This window comes from Apteryx rowi, unplaced genomic scaffold, assembly GCF_003343035.1.
Source record: "Apteryx rowi isolate R43461 unplaced genomic scaffold, aptRow1 scaffold_325, whole genome shotgun sequence".
Taxonomy (NCBI): domain Eukaryota; kingdom Metazoa; phylum Chordata; class Aves; order Apterygiformes; family Apterygidae; genus Apteryx; species Apteryx rowi.
In genome coordinates, this window is record NW_020449697.1 from 716,584 (window position 1) to 735,632 (window position 19,049).

Below are 19,049 nucleotides of genomic sequence, written 5' to 3' on the forward strand. Positions count from 1 at the left end.
CCCCCCGTCCCCACGAAAGTTTGGGTTTGGATTTTTCTAGCATAGCGGTGTCGCAGCGAGGGTCTCTCTCTCTCTTTCTCTCTCTCTCTCTTTTTTTTTTTTATCGTCACATGTTTTAACGTCAGTGCAGAAGTGCTAATCGTTCTGGAACTGTGTTGCTCTAGCGCCAAAATTAAATGCAGAGCTTTCAAACGCTGTGTGAGGCGCCCATGTAGATCGGCGTGCATCCCCATCTGCACGGCTCACCTTGTAACGTGTAGTTTGTTGTTTTAACGTGTCATGTAGTTTCTGTTAAGGCTTTGGGAGAATTTTATTACAAGATCTCTGTTTATATTTTCCTAGTGCTACTGTGGCTTTTTATATCGTTTTGTATATTAAAGTTTTGCTATCGCTTAAATTGTTACTGCATTCATTTTGTGCTGTTTAAATCCTACTGAAATTCTTGGAATCTTTGAGATAACCCGATGCTCTGTATCACAGCTGCAGCATCCACACTGTATATGTAAACTGTAGAGATACTGTTTGACAACGGAAGGCGTATAGCTTCTCGACTTGTGGGAGAAAACACTGTCTGTGACCTCAGTAATCAATAAAGTACCTGGCTTAAAAAATGTCACTTGCATCACACTGTTAATGTTGCCAAGAACAGGTTCTAAGGGGGACTGCAAGAAAGGTGAATTAGTTCTCCCACGTGTTCCAATAATTCAGCCTTAAAGAGTAATGTTAAGGAATAATTTAAAGATTTTATTAGTTATTGTGGGCTTTTAAAAATGGGTATGACTGAAATACTTATGGCACAACTTCTATGAATTTGAATGTTAATTGGCAACCTGACTTGGTTCTCAGATGTCACGAAAAATGAATATTTGCCTGTGACGGCCAAATTCAATGTTGTGTGCTTGCTTCTAGTGTCTGGAAAAATGTCAGTAAAATAAAATCAGCAGAGGAATTAGGCATTTGGAAAACAAATAAGGAAAATTAGAACAGACCTAAAATTAAAGCAGAACTGGAAAGCAGAGAATATAAGAGCAAGAAAGAAGAGGAAGCATCAGAAAAGTGTTCTGGGAAAAATGTTTAACAGAAACTTATGTCTGCAGGCATTGTGCAGGTCTTTCAGAAGACGTTGCAGACTGGGAGGTTGAGATCATTAAACTGAAAGTGAGCAAGGTGTAAAATCAGGGTTATCTAGTCTGCCTGGAGCTGGACCTTTGCAGCTCCTGAAGGTTGTGACCCTATAGCCTCAAGGACAGAGCAGTTGTAGTTTTACATAGGCATGGCTATTCTAGAAAAACTGAACAAGTATTTAGGTGGAGAGTTTACTTGTAAGCCAAATAGTTGTTTGCACTAGTTATTACAGTGAATAAAACAACCTTTATGTTTTTGTTTGTAGTAAATGAAACAATAACTACAAACTGAAGGGTTGCTAACCAGAATACCATTTCATTTCTTGGTTTTGTTAAAAAACAAGAGAAGAAATCCTCGCAAATAGCGGAGTGGTATCTGAAGTGAATTTTGCTTCAGTTAATATTGAGAATGAAAGCCATTGTTTGCGAGGGTAAGAATACCATGCGTTGGCTTGCCAGAACCAATGGGTAACTTCCAGAAGGAAAAAGATCTAGAAATGTAATGGGTATTTATTCTCCATCCTTGATGAATTTTTTGAATTTGTTTTTTGTCACCTAATGGTAGGGTCAAGGGCAGTTTTAGTGGATTTTATTGTGAAACAGATGTCAATAAGCTTGATTTCTCTAATAAATGTTATCAAGAGGACATGAGCTAGCAACTTTCTGACCTGAAAACTGACTTGAACTTTTGGACTCTGTAATTGCTGGTGGTGCTGGTAGGTGGAACCAGGAGTTAAATTCCCCTCCAGCTCACCCACCAAAATAAGCCAGCCTCTGTAAGCTTCAGTGTTTACTTGGTTTGGAAGCTATTGAAAATTCATAATTTTCTTTGGCTAGTGTTTTCATTTACATAATATCCAAAAATGTACTCCTTAGCTTGGTCTGCTTTTTGCCGATCTCTGTATCACTTTTTTCTTCTAGTTCTCTGTGAATTGCACAAGTCATTCATTCTATCTGTATCCAGTCCTTAGAGTTCAGAGTGTTTCTCACAAACTTGCAGTCTCTATTTTATGTACATATTTTTAGAAATAAAATTGTAATGTATTAGGAAGCTTGCCCGCTAAATTCTATTTGTATTCATTCCAGCTGTCTGCTGGGTTTGCACTACTTTTGCCATGTAGAGCCGTAATTAAAGAGGGAGATATTATCTTGCAGTTCGTAAAGGATCAAGTCAAAAATTCTTTTAAGAAAATATCTCTTCAAAATTGAACTACATTCTTTAATGGTGTCTAGTCCTTACGTTGAAGTGCTTGATTCTCCTTTATTAATATTTGCTTGCATTGATCTATCTGAATGATTATTGATCAGTAGAAGTATTTATCATCAGAGTAAAGTTTAGTTATTTTGCTACTATTGGGATTAGATAATCAGCAGTATAGAATAATAAAGCCTTCTCAGTCAGTTGTTTCTAGTTTGTGTGAATCCTGATTCGTCTATTTACATAATCTTGATTATAGTTCTAATTTGCATAATACTGTAAAGGAATTTAAAATTCCTATGGGAAAGCAAGTGTAAAAAAATTGTAGTACCTTAACATTTTTCAAGATCACTGGGGAGAAGGGGGTGAAATTGTTACCTCTAATATTAAAGTAATTGAGTAACAATGCAGTCAGGTAAAACAGTAGTTCTCTGTGTCGTTGAGATACATGGAAATGTTGCAACTCCTCTGCAGAATTTTGTAGATTTCTTATCTTCTGGTGATAATTTATTACTCCAACATTTAGGCTAGCTTAATAATAACAAAACCTAAAAAGTTGTAAAACACATCACTACATTTATTTTTAACACTGCTTTGTTTCTTACATTATAATTAATCTTCCTTCTACCCCTCCCCTCCCCAGGGACAATTAAGTGAGAGCATGGACCATGGAGGACTTGGCCAATACGACCTGTAAGTTGCTGCTAGAAAATGTTCTGTACCGTTCATGCCAGCTACATATAATCTCTAATAATACCAACATGTTTGTTAAGTTAAATAGAAAATTTTGTCATTCTTGTTCAATTTTGAGTTGTTTCTAGTTGTTCCACTATTTCTTCACATTAAAATTTATGAACTGTATCTTGAAATAAAATAATAATAATAAAAAAATTATGGCAAAACCTGCTGTTGTCTTTTAATCCTTGCTTCTCCTAACATATCTGTTGTAGCTGACTAATATTTGCAATATGAATGTAATGCACTGTCTGCAGAGCACTGTATGTTCTGTCCGTTTTATAAAGGCTCCAGTTGCAGATTTGCGTGACAGTCTGAAGCAGGTGAGAAGTAGAATTCAGAAGTTCTGATAGAAGGTCTTGGGACGGCTACCTTTGTTTCATTTAAAGCTTTCCAGACTGTTTCAGTGTACCACATTGTGCAAAGAAAGTATCGATGCAGTTTAAACAGTTCGGTCATGTTTATTTTAGCAGGATCAATGTTATCACCACTTTGTCTTTTGCAGAACTGTAGCATAATTTAGAAGCATCATTAAATTATGGTTTAGGCTTTTGTGGCATGTTCAGAGTTGTGAGACAGTTTTATGTTGCAGCTTTTTCTGCAAAATGCTTGTGTTACCAAAGTCTTACCGTGACTAGGACTGCTGAATGTGATTTAAATTTAAACACATCTTATAACCTTGCTTTTACCTGAGATCTTCAAGAAATTGCCTAAGCCAATTTGAGGCTTTGGTCCTTGAAAATCATTTCTGTTTTAATACAGAGATTTATTATGCATTAAAAATGGAGGAATCTGAAGGAAATCTTAATACTCTAAATCCCAATAATTTGCAAATGTTTTTTTTGTGCAAGTTGCCACTTACTGCTTTTCACACACCTAATTAAAATTTCTGATGCTAGGAATTCACCAAATCGCCAAAGCAGTTGTTCAGTTATGCCAGATATACTATACGTTTTTCAGAGGGTAATTTGCTTGCTTACTTTCTCTTGATCACTGTTGAGCATCAGGTAGTCTTATATTCTTGTCTCGATTTTATTCAGTGGCATGGAACATTGTGAAAAATTTGAGATTTCAGAAACTAGTGTAAACAGAGGTCCAGAAAAGATCCGACCAGAGTGCTTTGAGTTACTACGCGTACTTGGCAAAGGTGGCTACGGAAAGGTAAGGAACTTTTTTCTACTGAAGTAAATCTGTTATGCTGAAGGTGGTGAAAAGTGCCGCCTTTGGCAAGACCTAATCTTCCCATCCTGTATTCAGAAAAATTTCTGCCGGGAGGTAACCTCCAGGCTGTGAGGTTGGTGTTTCGGGAGAGACCTTGGCCGTGGGGCGGTTCAGAGCGAGATCCCTGGCAGAGCCTCACCACCAGGTGGCAGCAGGACTGCTACTAGAAAATACCCCAAATTCTCTTTCAGATAATTAACTGTTCCCCTCCAGGCATCTTTGCATTTGGAGGTGATCTCTTTGTTTTTGACTTCTGATGGCAAGTGCAGTTTATAATATATGATCGCTTCTGTATTGGTGTTGCATAGGTATTTCAAGTACGAAAAGTAACTGGAGCAAATACCGGAAAAATTTTTGCCATGAAAGTTCTTAAAAAGGTAACATAAATACTCACATTTCACTGCTATCTGAATCCAAAAGATTCCCCTCCCCTTCAGCTGTTATAACTGTCTAATTATTTAGTATACCTAAAATCAAAACTGTATCTAGGATGTATACAGTTGTTTTCATATCCAAGGACAATTGTAATTAATCTTTTACTAAACTGTTCTGTCTCTGTAGTTCTTAACAGTTAATCCTTTTAAATACCTCTGGAGGTACCTTCCAACCTAAATTATTGTATGATTCTATGAAATAAATAAAGAATTAATCTTTGGTAAGAAACCAGTGAGCATGTTTTGTGTATTTCATGGTGGGCTTTTTTGTTTGTTTTGGGTTTTTCTTTTTTACTGTGTTGCTGACTCATATGTAGTGTTGTGATTTAGTAAACTCAGAATGGAAGTAAATGTAAAAGTCTGCATTTTTTAGCATGTTCTTGCGGTCACATATCTCTGCCTTTTTATAGGCAATGATTGTAAGGAATGCAAAAGATACAGCTCATACAAAAGCAGAGCGGAATATACTGGAGGAAGTGAAACATCCCTTCATCGTAGACTTAATTTATGCCTTTCAGACTGGTGGAAAACTCTACCTCATCCTTGAGTATCTCAGTGGTCAGTATGTTAAATTGTTACCTGCTTATTGCTATCTTACATAGCCAAGAGTTTGGATTTTTTATTCTACTTATAAAACGCCAGGCAACTGTCGGGATATTCTTTTAAAGATGTAAAATAGGTTTGCATTAAAAATACATAGAATAACTTAAATAACATTTCTAGTTCAGTAAAGTTGTATTAATCACTAAAAATATGTTTTTCATGAGAGTACAGGACAAAAAAGTTTTTAATACTTCTTATTCTATTGTGTATAATTCCTGTATGTTCACACTTGGAAAGATGCTATGCAGTCTTACTGATTACCTGAAGTTGTAGTCCTTGCAAGTTCTTTGTGAAACAAGAAACTTATCTTCCTTTCACGGATAGGGAAACTGAAACAGATTTGAAGCAATTTGGTCAAGCTGTAACAATGGAAAAACAGAGACAAAAACACTTACATTTGCCAATGTGCTCTTTTGATCTCCTTTGGCATTTCTTTAGAAAGATATTATTCTGTTATTCTCGTGTTTCCTAATTCTTTGTGAAACGACTTCTTGCAGAGCGGAACCGAATACTAGTTGCTTATAGCTTTTCTGGAAAATAGATTTTTGACTGACTAAAAATGATAGAATGTACTTTTAATAGAGTATTATACTTCCTTTTTTTTCTCATGACAGGAGGAGAACTATTTATGCAGTTAGAGAGAGAAGGGATATTTATGGAAGACACAGCTTGGTACGTGAAACATTATATTTTGGTAAATTAATAGGGTTTTTTGGAGTGCTTAAACTGTTCATTCTGACTTGGGAGACTATAACTCTTCATTCATGTTATATTCTAGTGAAAAGAGCAGTTAACTGGGTTTTGTGAAGACATATGTGCTCTGTACTTGCCAATTTGTGCAGACATAACTACAGACTTGAAGAGCATTTGTTGCTGGTTGAAGTGTGAGGCTATATTCCATGGGATTTATACATGTGCTTGTGATGAAGGATGTGTTTCAGGTGTTAGAGAAAAGACTGTGAAAGATTTGATTTGACTGTATTTTGTGGGGGGGTTTTGTTTGTTTTTAATCCACACACAATTTTACCAGGCAATTACAGAATTTTTAGAATCTGCTGTATTTATTCTTCTCATGATCACTGTGTGAAGTAATAAAGATGCTTTTTCTAGTGCGTGAGAAATAGCCTTTCAAACAGTGATACTTTACATAAAACCAGATGGAGTGTACCCCCCTCGATATCCTTCACACAGCTGAATACAGCTGTGTCTTTCCACAGCGTGTATTGATAGTTTCTTAGAACAGCTCTAATGTACGTACGAGGTTGTAATACTGTTCTGCTGATAGCACTCTGGGTGCTGCCAGTTACCTTTTTAGCTTCAGTTTTTTTCTTTAACTTTGCCATCTCTTCTCAGAGAGGTTGGAGGAAGTTTTGTAATACAGATTAAAGCACATTTTAACCACTGACGAGTAAATTTAGGTTCATGATAGGATATCTACTGAACAGATAAACCTAATGCTAATGACGTAATTTTGTAGTTCATCTTGGAATCTGTATGCCTTTTGGCAAACCAGCCTCAAAGGCATCATTGTTTCTCTACTTTATTCTCTCATGCAGATCTAATGATACTTTCAAGGAATCATTGCTACATACGTAATAATCTTAGTGCTTAAGGTGCTTTGCATGATTGAATATGTCCAATTGTGTGGCGTACTTTTTCTTTCAGCTTTTACTTAGCAGAAATCTCAATGGCACTGGGGCACTTGCATCAAAAAGGAATCATCTATCGTGATCTGAAGCCAGAAAATATCATGCTTAATCATCAAGGTACAAATATAATAAGTTTTATGTTTCCAATCATATGAAAATCCTTTTTCAAAGGTCACAACAGTTCATTTATATGTGAATTTCCTTAGAACAATGACATGTCCCTTATCGCTCTTGGTATAACTGAATAACTGCCAAAGCTAATTGCTCGTCCTTAAAGAGTGCTTCTTCAGGTTTAATACAAGGAATCCCGTAAGCTCCAAGTTCCATATGTATAGTGCAAGCACTTTTTGAATGGTTGACTTACTAATGCGACACTTCTGAAATTAGTTAAAGCATTATTCTGTTGGGTCATTATAAAGTACTTAAACATCTGCATCTTCACTGTAGAATCTGTGGCATGTTAGAAATGGAGATAAATGAAGACATTAGTTAGGAAAAGGCAAAATATATAGGATGCCAAATCATCTGTAGCTGAAGTGACTTACCTAGTTGTTGACACTTTACCTGACAATAGTAGTAACTCCCAAGCATGCTGCTGCATTGACTACATGACACTGACTACTCTGGCAGTCTGTACCATCCAGTAGTTTCATGTTATCTTAAAAACAACTTTTTTACTTGGTGTAACTCTTTGTACTGAATAATTTAGGGTACTTTACAATTTTCTGAAAGTTGTTCTCCAAATTTTGATGCAAGCAGTAAGATTCAGTAACCTGCTTTCTCATCTGAATGATGCTCTACATTCTTTATGATTGAAGAATAGACATTTAGACATACAGACAAATGTCTGTATGGGAGCAAGTTTTGGTAGTTTCAGTCTCCTTGTTTCTCTTTGCCAAGTGGCAACACTTTCTTATGCAGAGATAACGCAGATGTTTTAAGTGAGATCTCCTGATTCTGTTTTATAACTGTATTGCTCTGTCAGTACATTGAAGGTGTCTAGAAGTAGTTCAGATTTGTTGCAGATCATGTTAAAAATTCATATTTTTTTAATGTTGCTTGTATGAGTGTCAGAATTCTGGCACATTTTAGACTTTATATGTTTAATTTCAGGTCATGTAAAATTGACTGACTTTGGATTATGTAAAGAATCTATTCACGATGGAACAGTCACGCACACGTTTTGTGGAACAATTGAATACATGTGAGCTGCATGATGAAACAGAAAAGTATTACTCTGGTCTGGGGGTAGTGGCTGAATTTTACCTTTTTTAACTGGTGGTTCATACGTTCAGTCATTTATAGAAATTTTACATGATAAATGAGACTTTCTTTGAAAAGTAGTAGTCAGAATTAGTATTAATCTTGTTAAAAATACTTTCATATTTTTAATTTTTCCTATTACAGGGCCCCTGAAATCTTGATGAGGAGTGGGCATAATCGTGCTGTGGACTGGTGGAGTTTGGGGGCATTAATGTATGACATGCTGACTGGAGCAGTAGGTGCACAGTTATAATTGCATGTATTTCTCTTCCTAGCTTTTGAAGCTACCTGTATTCTAATTCAGATGCATGTATAAATATATATGTGCTTGTACAGATGCAAGTAAGAAGTATAACTAAAACATGGCTATACTTACTTTGGCTAGAGTCACAAGCTGTTCTTGTGACCTGAACAATTATTTGAAAGTCCCATTTGCAGTAATTTTTTCTGCTTTATAAATTACTGAAATGAGTTCTGTGTACGCAAATGAGAGAGCTGAACAAGTCCTATTTTTCTTCCCATTACAATGATGCTTTCTAGCCTCCTTTCACTGGGGAGAACAGAAAGAAAACAATTGACAAGATTCTCAAGTGTAAACTCAACTTGCCTCCCTACCTCACACAAGAAGCCAGAGATCTGCTTAAAAAGGTAGATTTTAATGAATGTCAGTACTGCATGTGTATGTAGAAAATAGAAGCATAATGAGACCACTGTGGCTTTTCAGTCCATGCTTGTTTTACTAATTATCAAGTCGATATTGGTTTTGCATGGAACAGAAAGTGATTTTCCTTGGAAATACAGTGGTTTTCTAATTAATGCAGAGTTTCTGATTCTTCTGTATTCATTCTGCATGCTATTCATTTAAATGATGATTCGTGTCAGAAATAGACTATTCATAATGGCATAACTATTTCAATAATTTTCTTTCCTTGTTATATCATGTTACATCTCATTAAGCTGCTAAAAAGAAATGCTGCCTCACGTCTAGGAGCTGGTCCTGGAGATGCTGGAGAAGTTCAGGTAACTCTTGCTTAACTTTTCTTCATAACCTCATTGAAAAACTCCATCCTTCCCCTTAGCTTAGAGGGTACATCAACAGACATTATGTCTGTCTGAACATGTAACGAGCAAAAAGGCAGCCACACTTGACAGTTGGTCAAAATGTGAATCCTTCAACATTGAAGAAAAGAGCAGCTGTCTACCTATTTGATGATTTGAGAATTGGAAAATAACTTCTTTTCTTTAGCTTTGTATTCCAGTTGCTCTTTCCTGCTAGCTGCACAGTGCTGAATTGTGCAGTTGGCCATATATTGGAGTGATATTATACTAGTGGTCTGATGAAAAACCTGCCAGTCCTTGTATTTAGTGCAGCTCTTTCAAGGGAAAAATGTAGTTAGTTTGCATTCAGTGTTGCCTAGTCCCCATTGCTTCCAGCATGATGTTCTTTGGGATGCCATTAACAAGCTACTTTAGAGTTCCTCTTACTCCACTGTTGTGATAATTTGTCATTAATTCAGTATTTTTACATTATTTTTAGATATCTAGCAAGATACCTCTATGTTTTTGAACTGTAAATGTATATCAACTAGCTTTTTTTAATGCTTTTGCGGAAAACATGATAGGATCATATGTTTTCTGACTGAGAGAGATGGTATCAATTTTTAGCTACTATTCTGCTACTGCTGCAGAATGTATTACACTTGACCCATATGGGATTTTGGAGAGAAAAACACCACAGCGAGGGCCTGAAAAGAACACACTTATTATTTCTCAGTCTTGCTTTAATTTGCTTTTCTTGTTAACATTAACATTTAACAAAAACAATTGCATCTTATTTCTAGAAGATCACTGTTATCTCAGATTTCTGTGAGTTGTACCCAGAAGGCTGATTGTGACCCTGTACTACTGCTAACTTTTTTAGGCTCACCCGTTCTTCAGACACATTAACTGGGATGAGCTGTTGGCACGGAAGGTGGAACCTCCTTTTAAACCCTTATTGGTATGTACTCAGAAGCTGTGAGATGTCCCTTGTGTGCTTTTAGGAAAGGTCTCAAACAATGTAGCATTTAAAACTTAGAAACTTTCACTCTGACAAACTGTGGTGTACCATTGCTTTCTGGTACTTTAAGAAGTTAAACGCATCAACATAGCTTACTGGTTCTCAGATTCACTGTCAAATCAAAGAGAGAAACTACAGATGCAAATTTTTTTTTCCTGAGAACTGATGCTAGTATCAACATTTAAGAAATAAAAAACCTCCTTCTGTAAAGACTCCACACAGTATGAAACATTGGCTGTCATGAGCATGCTGTTCCTGTCTTACTCCTCTGTAGTCATTGTACACGTTAGTCATTGGAATAGGATGTTCCTTTTTTTATGTGAGAAAGGTAGCAAAGTCAGCTAAGAGCCAATTTATCCTTCTGTTGAGTCTTTTGGAGGGAGAAAGTTCTACGTCAGTTTTAATTCCTCCTGCTGCTAAAATGTAGCTTGAACAGACTTGGAAGTGCAGTTATTTCTGAATTTTTGCTTCTAAAGATTGCACACAGAGTCATATTTAGTTGAAACTAAAATGATAAATAGTGGCTAAGCGAAATAAAATTAAGTCTCCTAATTCAGCATCCTGGGTAATTTGCTTATTAATATTCACAACGCAGCTAGTGCGTTACAGGCAATAACATAAGTTTACTTCAAACTAGTGATATGATGGATACGCCTCTATTATCTTATCTTATATTTTGAGAGTGTGGGGTATTTGTCTTTTTTTTCTTTCTTTCTTTCTTTCTTTTCCTGGGTACAGTTAGCTACAAGGGCAATGGGTATTGCTATCCGGGTAGTTCCTCACTCCACTAAAAATCTCACTTTAAACTGACTTGCGTACCATTAATACTGGGCATACTACAGCTTGGGGGCTCCTACCCTTTTTCCTCCTCACTTTTTTGACTAACATTCAGAATGACATAAAAGACTTTCCAAAGCAACTATCTGAAGACAGTTTTCCTCCCCCCCCGCCCCGTTCTTAGCAAACTTTATAAAAGCTACTTGTACAAACCAGCTGGTTCTTAAAAATGTGATTGCATGGTTGCGTGAAGGCCTCCTCAAACGAAGATATATCACCTTTTCAGTTACACTTAAGATGAGAGACGGGATCTTGGAATGATGTCTGTTGTTCTTTGACTGAATTAAACAATATTCTTAGTAAATTATTCCAGTGTTACTGTCTGTCCCTAACAGTATAAACACTTCTGCATCTGCAAAAATGAGATGAGCTTGTCTGGAGAGAGAAACTTCCAGAAACTAATAGATGCAACTGTTCTATACTGGTTATGACCAGGGTTAAACTTGCAAAGAAGCTGGCAATGTATTTCTAAATGGTTTTGTTTGTAATATGAGATTTTTTTTAAGGCATCTTTTTAATTTATCTTCCTTTTTGATCCATAATTGTTGCCCCTCCCCCTTGCCTTTATTTCTCAGTGTCAGTGCCCATAGTGACCTCCCACGGGCAGCGACAGGAGTCCGACACCACTCCAGGGTTTTACTACCGCAGAGCTCTGCCAAAAACCTATGGAATGAACTCCAGCCAGAGGCTTCACTGATCACCGCTAAGCCATTTGGTTGATATCTGTAATATAAACCCTTAATCATTTTGTTTTTGCAAAGCAATCTGAAGAGGATGTGAGCCAGTTTGATTCAAAGTTTACACGTCAGACACCTGTTGATAGCCCAGATGACTCTACTCTCAGTGAAAGTGCCAACCAGGTCTTTCTGGTAAGTGAGCCAGGGCCAAGGGTCTGATGACTCCGGAGAGGTATGTAGTGTTATTTGGAGACAGGAGGGCATTTCAGGTGACTCAATTCTCTTGAGTCTTACCACCTGATACTTGAAGCAAACCGTCATACTTTTAAACACTTATATTGCAGCAGATTTGAAGTGTTTGGGGGCTTTGAATATATTGTGGTTAGATTATTGCTGAGGTTTTCTTTATACAGATAACTTAAACAACAAACCTCGTCCACTTCCTGAAATGTGAGCATTCTCATTCAAAATTGCATTAAGAACCCTGGACATGTGATTGCTTTTCATAGATGTGCAGAGAGAAAAATGTCCATTCAGTAGTTCAAAATTAATTAATTTGAGCATTTCTTGGGGATCTGTGTTCTGAGTAGAAATATCTGGGGTGAAAAGATACTCCGGTGAGGAACTCGCATCCTGCTGTTTGCTTTAGGAAGTGAAAAGATGTTCATGTGTCTATACTTACTCTCCTGTTTATAAGTTTCATTCCCTATTTAATGATGGTCATAACTACAGAAGTGATCATAAATGTAAATCTTGCCTATAAGTGACAGTGCATTTATTCCTATTTTGCAGGGTTTTACATATGTGGCTCCATCTGTACTTGAAAGCGTAAAAGAGAAATTTTCTTTTGAACCAAAAATTCGATCACCTCGCAGATTCATAGGTAGCCCTAGGACACCAGTCAGGTATCCTTTTCTATTATTATTATTTTTCGTTCCCTTTTTTGGCAAGTTGTTGAAAAATATCTGCACTAAAAAAAAAAAAAGTGGTCTGTCTTCTCAGTAATCTCATCATTTCCATTAGAAGTGCAGCATCAATCCAGTTTTATAAACCACATTATTAGAGACAAATTTATGCTGTTTGGCAGCACAAGAAGTACTAATTTGCCAGCTCTGCAACACTGGTACAGCCTCACAGTCTGGTGACTTTGGCACACCATTCCTCTAAAACTGTTCCAGAATATCCTAAGTATTTTTGTGCTGCTAAAGAGTCATGTTAGTAAAGAAAATTCCGTCTTCACTGATCTAGAATTATATTATGCTGACTACTCGGATGAAAGAATTTAACTTTACAAGGAACCTTGGTAGAAGCTAGACTTGGAAACTCTCTCTCAAACTTCTGGAAGTGGAAGAAAGAATTAAATGTCTCACTCTAGGCATTTGAGTTCAGCTTCTTGCAGAATGAAGGACATACCTTGGTGCTGTGTATATCTTCACCTCTGATTTTTATATTTCTTGTTTTTAAAGCCCTGTAAAGTTCTCCCCTGGGGAATTCTGGGGAAGAGGTGCTTCTGCCAGCGCATCAAATACTCAGACACCTGTGGAATATCCAATGGAGACAAGTGGAATAGAACAAATGGATGTGACAGTCTGTGGAGAGGCCTCAGCACCACTTCCAATCCGACAACCAAACTCTGGGCCATATAAAAAACAAGCTTTTCCCATGATTTCCAAACGACCAGAGCACTTGCGCATGAATCTATGACAACGCAATTTTTTTTTTAAGCCTTTAAAGGTGGAAAACAAAGAATGGACATAAGCCCCCTTGAAGTTGAAGTGAGAGGGCTTATATGGTTTACTTTTAAAAAGTGACAGTATCAAAGAGTCAGTCATTGCACAGAGCGACTTGGAAAGCAAAGAAAAATGGATTTTTTTCTGTCAATCAATGGTGCATAAAAAAAAACTTTAGAAAATGGTATTGCAGAACTCTAGGCACATCATCTTAATTGATTCGCAGTGACATCTTCTCACCTTATCGAGGATTTTTCAGCTTGATAGCTTGAAACTGACAGTATTAAGGGTCAGGATGTTGCTTCAGAATCACTGGTCTAATTATGAATGTGTCACGGAGGGTTAGCCCTTTCACTAGGCAAAGTATGAAATGCCTAAATGCTTGCATCTGAGGAATAATTAGCATGCAAGCTTGGTTAAGCTGTTTCCTACAATGGGGTGGAATCAAAGATGAAAGATAAACTTAATTGGTATTCACATTCAAAACCTAATGAGTTTTTTTATATATATATAAATATATATTTTTCAAATAGATTTTTTGATTCAGCTCATTATGGAAAGTATCCCAAAATTAAAAATGCAAAATAATTGGTTGCTGTGAAGAAAATAAGGACTGTAGTTCTGATTCTTCTCCTGGTGAAACAAAAAATCAGTAAGTGAATCACTCAATTACAAATGTGGCAATGCGGGGTGGGAGAGAACTGTTTCACTTACTTACCCAGCTGAAATATCTGTTACTGCAAATACAAATGGATCTAATCAAATGGCAATGCTGCTATGTTCTAGGCTTAACTGGAAGCCATGGGCTCACATACATGTCCTGCTTATTTCATCCTTGTCCTCAGCAGACATTTCACTGGGAAACATCACCTTTGTATATGCCAGTCACTTAGATGGAGACAGCTGAATATGTTCAGATTCTTACTCATATAAAAGGTCAGGAAAAAGTGCATCAGAACACAAGGTCAGTAGTTGGGGAGGATATACTACCCCAAGAAACATCTGTAAGTTCTACATAGTAAAGCAAGTAAACCTTTTTGTAATTAATGGGTAAGAATTTGAGGGAATTTTTTTAAATAAAATTTTGCTTATGGGAGTTCCCTGCCATTATACATTTCTAAATTAATCAAATTTTTTCTCCTATGCTGGGGCAATAAATTTGCTGATTGTATGAGAAAAAAGTGTTAAATGGCCTTTCAGTGAATGTCTTCCACAGTGGGTCAGAACTTTAGCAACTTAATTTAGGAAACATGTTAAGGACACTATTTATGTTTTTGAAAATGTCACAATCTGTACAAATGACTTACAGGTACAAAGAATAAAATAAAGGTAACTTTACCTTACTTAAATACTTCCTGCCTTAAAGAAAGCATTTCCATGAACATAGCTGGTGAAAGGGTTAATATCTGCAGAGCTTTACACTAGTTAGAGTGAGTGTATGGTGTGTGGGTGTGCGTGTGCGTGTGTATATGATCATGCAACTGCATACAAGTCCTGTCACTTTTTGCCTGCCACACGTTGCATTATCTTTAGTCAAACTGTGCAAAGTCTACTTCTAGCGTTTCACAACAGTAGGGATTTTTTATAGATTCTGCTTACTCTGTGTATACCGAATCTTTTTGAGCCATAGGATCCAAGCCATAAAACTCTCTAAGGACGTTGAATCCAATCGGAGTGCTGTTTTCTAAAATTTGCTAGCCAGAAGGATTCAGTGATATCTTGTTGGTACTAACAAAGAAACAACAAAAAGATATTTATGACTGAGTAAAAATTAATGTTTTTTCTTCCTGATAAGCCTTTTGTTCGAGACTTTCTTTTTTAGTTTTATAAGGAAAATCAAGTTACCATATAGTGACATAAATTGTACCAGAAGAGTGCCATTTTTTTTTTATTTGGTAACAGGACCGCCAGTGGCATGCTGTGAAACTAAAATCATAATGCTCATGTCTGTATGTATTATGTATGTTTACAAGTAGGCAACACTGCAAGCAGTGTCTGCTCCACGCCACTTGTTAACATAGGTTTCCTAACATGTTTACTGAGTATAGAGGAACTTAAAAAGAAAAAGAAAAGAAAAAAGAAAGTATATATACATATATATATATATATATATATATATATATATATTTTTTTTTTTTGGAAGCAGAACAATGTCTCTTGGTCCTAGTTACAGCTTACAGTTGCTCTTTGGTTGGCTGGATATAATTGTCCAGTAGAGTTGGTTTAGTATGGCTGGCAAGAATGGCAAGAATTGTTTGTCTGAGTTCACTGCTTAATTATAAACAATTTATCATACTTAAAAGTAAATTTCATGTACTGTTGATGTTTCATCCCATGGATTATAAGTTTAATTCCCTACCATAACTGTGAAACTTTTGGAGTGTGACTCAGACAGCAAGCACACACTATGCAATATGGTTTATCCTGTATTTATTTGTAAAAATATCAGACATAGATCCTCTCTATATATATAATAGTGTCAAAGTTACTAGTCATGAACTAAGGGGAGTAGAGTTCTAGCTCCTGTCTGGCTATTTCAGATAAGTGCAGAATGCATTGAATATTGGAGAGCTTAACAAGTGCTTTCTTTTGTTCATTTAAAAATGTCTTAAATTTTTCATTAGAGTATAGAATCTTATTTTTTTTATTTTGTACAAGCTGCGCTTTTTTAATTATAATCACTGAAAAATTCACTATAATTTGATTTTATAGGATTTTTGTAGCATTACAAAAATACAGTAAAACTGAGGTTAATACCTGCTGTGGCTAACCATATAAAAGTATTAAATCTTAAACTTGAACAAAAGTCATATTTTTTTTTACTAGATGTTAAATAGGGGAATATTTTGTTCTGCAGGTCATTATCACAGAAGGCTTAGAGGTCACCTGTGTTACCAGCAGTTTTTGTTTTCCCATTTGATGCAGAAAATATTCTGGTATAAGATATTCAGAATTTCATCATTTTTCTCTGTGGGAGTGATGCATACATTTGATGCCATTCGTGTACTAAATTGTAATTTTGGGAATGCTGGAATAATTCCTACCAAGACTGTCTTAATTGTGCCATCTGACATTTGAATGTCATCCTGGTATTAGCTCATAATAAAAGATAAAAATAAATGAGTGAACTGTTCTTTTGAATATCCCTTTTTTTTTTTTTCTTGCTATCCAAAAGCTCAGCTGCTGGAGAACATGCAATATTTATGTCCACTCTAACTGTACAGTGGATGTTTACTTGGAGTTTGTTCTCTTTTTAACTCCCAAACTGCTCTCACTATTAATTGAAAAGTGCATCAAACATGGAGGGAGACTACAGTTGTTTTTTGGGCAGCTGCTTGGGGTTTTTTTGAAATCTGTCTCTGCAGCAGTAGGCTGAAAAGGTATTTCACAAAGCAGGATAGTAGGCATTTCATTTTTCCAGTTTACAGAGACTAACCGTAACTCCTTATTACAGGAAGGGGTTGAGGAAGAGGAGAAGCTTTTAAGAACAAGACAAATTACTTAAATATTTTTCCTGCAGTTCCTTGATGATTTACTGTATGCAGTACAGATTGTTCTCTTCTAGATTAACTTGACTTAATAGGTGTCTTCAAGAAACAAACTTGAGCTGCCTTTGTAGAAGTAAAGGTAATGCCCTTTCTGTCTTTCACAGTTTATTGGAATTAAATATACTTGACTGCAGAATGAAATAGATGCGAATAGCAACTAAATGCAAATTTGAACATATGCTAATCTAAGTGATTTTTTTTGGGGGGGGGGGGGAGACTAGGTAGGCCCTGAGTATAACTGTGGATCTAAATCATTGACAGCTTTGAAGGAAAAAGGAGGGGGGAGAAACTCCACGTAAAACTTACAGAACCTGACGGATGCTCGTTCTAATCAGTGTGTCTTACCAAGGGCTGGTACCTTCACTAGGTTCCTCAGCTCTTAGAGTGGCTGTTGATTGCAATTTGACATCCTCTTCTCTGTTCTGTCTCCTGCAGAGTCAGACGCGTGCTGGGTGTCTGTGTGTCTGTGTGTGTGGAAAGCAGGGCAGCAACCCTGGCCTGAGTGGGCTTGATAAGGAAGAGTTACACCTTAATAGCATGATACTGGCAAGCAGATCGGAGAGGATGTCATTCATGGATGTAAGTTACTCACTTTTTTCCTCTCTGTAATTAAGATGAGAATGACTTGACTTGTTTCATTTATGAAGTGTAAATTTAAATTGGTTGATCAAAATCTTTTTAGTCCTTTGTTTTTTTAATAAACTATGTTTGATAATATTATTGGGCTTGGGTAGTTTTCAATGGATCTTGAAGCAAATTCATCAACAGGGTGAGATACTGAAAGGCAAAGAGTTCCCAGGCCCTGCCTGCGACCAAGCTAGCTAGGAGGCTAGCAGGAGGCTCCCTGCAGGCTCTTGCTTGCAAACACAGCATTCACGCAAAAGCTGTGTTTGTTGTCCCTTTGCCCAGATGTGAATGCACAGTGCCAGGACTCTGTAACATCTCTTGCACTTATCAGATGGAATGACAGGCTTCCTTTTCGCTATTCCTTGCTGCATAAGTAATGGGGCTACTATTTATTCATCTTGGGGATAAGACAGTAAGAAAGCATACTTGTTTCTCAGATTTTTCTCTCATACTTAGCTGGCTGGGGCTCTGCTTGTAAGAAGACAACTGAACAACCTGTTTGTAGTAAACAGCTGGTACAGCTCAGAATCTGTACCCTCCCAGTTATATTCCAAGAATGGAACTAGGTATTTTAGGCCTATTGTCCTTAAAAGATTAAAAAAAAAGTTTATCACAGAGTATTTGGCTTCTGATTACTGACTTCTCTCATTACTGTTGTACAATGGAGTTAATCAATATTCAAGCATTAGGAAGTGCTTTTGCTTCTTCTAACATGATGTCCAAATCTAATGAATTTTAGTTTGTTTTCCCCCTGGAGGATACTTGAGTTAAAAAATGATTAAGCTGTTGGCATTAGCATTTCAAGAAAAAACTAATCAGGATAAGTTACAATTTTTACTTCCAGTATTGGAAGTAATACTTCCAACTGGAAGTAGTACTGGAATACTTCCAGTATTCCAGTTGGTCATTTTATCTGGTCCTTACCATAAACTGAGGATTGGGCTTACTCTTGCATTTTACTCACACAAAGCTTTGTTTAAAGGCTGTTTGTTGACCGAATGCAATATAGCACTCAAATTGTTTACACGGCCTTCATACACTTCCTGTAGGAAGAAAAAAACTTTAAAATACTTGTCAGATAAATTGTCTGTTCCTGATTAAGTTCTGGAAAAGTCCAGTTTGATTATGTTCTGTGGGCACACCAAAGATTCAGGATCCAGCCTTGAGTTCCCTACTTGCTCTTGTTCCTTGTCAGATTCAGTTCTTGTCAAACACTCAAAGTAAGTTTTGCTGCAGAAGCAGTTTGAATATAGGCACAAATGACACTTAAATAACCAACAGTTCTGATCTTGTATCAACTTTACATGCAAAATAAGGTATGGCAAGATCTGTCTGAGGAAACAA

At 36.6% G+C, this 19,049-nt stretch overlaps 1 protein-coding gene across 3 annotated transcripts in view; it reads left to right on the forward strand.

The window, feature by feature from the left end:
- The window catches only part of RPS6KB1 (ribosomal protein S6 kinase B1), an 18,197-nt gene extending 549 nt beyond the window's left edge, over positions 1–17,648 (forward strand). Inside the window, exons 1-15 of one of the 3 annotated variants that reach the window (XR_003254446.1) lie at positions 1,038–3,015; positions 4,098–4,218; positions 4,587–4,655; positions 5,123–5,270; positions 5,930–5,987; positions 6,981–7,081; positions 8,078–8,168; positions 8,372–8,462; positions 8,768–8,875; positions 9,185–9,247; positions 10,149–10,226; positions 11,885–11,992; positions 12,593–12,705; positions 13,267–14,182; positions 17,514–17,648. Coding sequence is in view for 2 of the 3 variants with exons in the window: in XM_026071413.1 (XP_025927198.1) it covers positions 2,964–3,015; positions 4,098–4,218; positions 4,587–4,655; positions 5,123–5,270; positions 5,930–5,987; positions 6,981–7,081; positions 8,078–8,168; positions 8,372–8,462; positions 8,768–8,875; positions 9,185–9,247; positions 10,149–10,226; positions 11,885–11,992; positions 12,593–12,705; positions 13,267–13,504 (1,439 nt within the window). In the remaining variant the exon portion in view is untranslated. Of the gene's footprint in view, positions 1–1,037; positions 3,016–4,097; positions 4,219–4,586; positions 4,656–5,122; positions 5,271–5,929; positions 5,988–6,980; positions 7,082–8,077; positions 8,169–8,371; positions 8,463–8,767; positions 8,876–9,184; positions 9,248–10,148; positions 10,227–11,884; positions 11,993–12,592; positions 12,706–13,266; positions 16,659–17,513 lie in introns of those variants that run through there. The other 2 variants (XM_026071413.1, XM_026071412.1) reach the window with 2 other exon arrangements.
- The last annotated feature ends 1,401 nt before the right edge of the window (positions 17,649–19,049 follow it).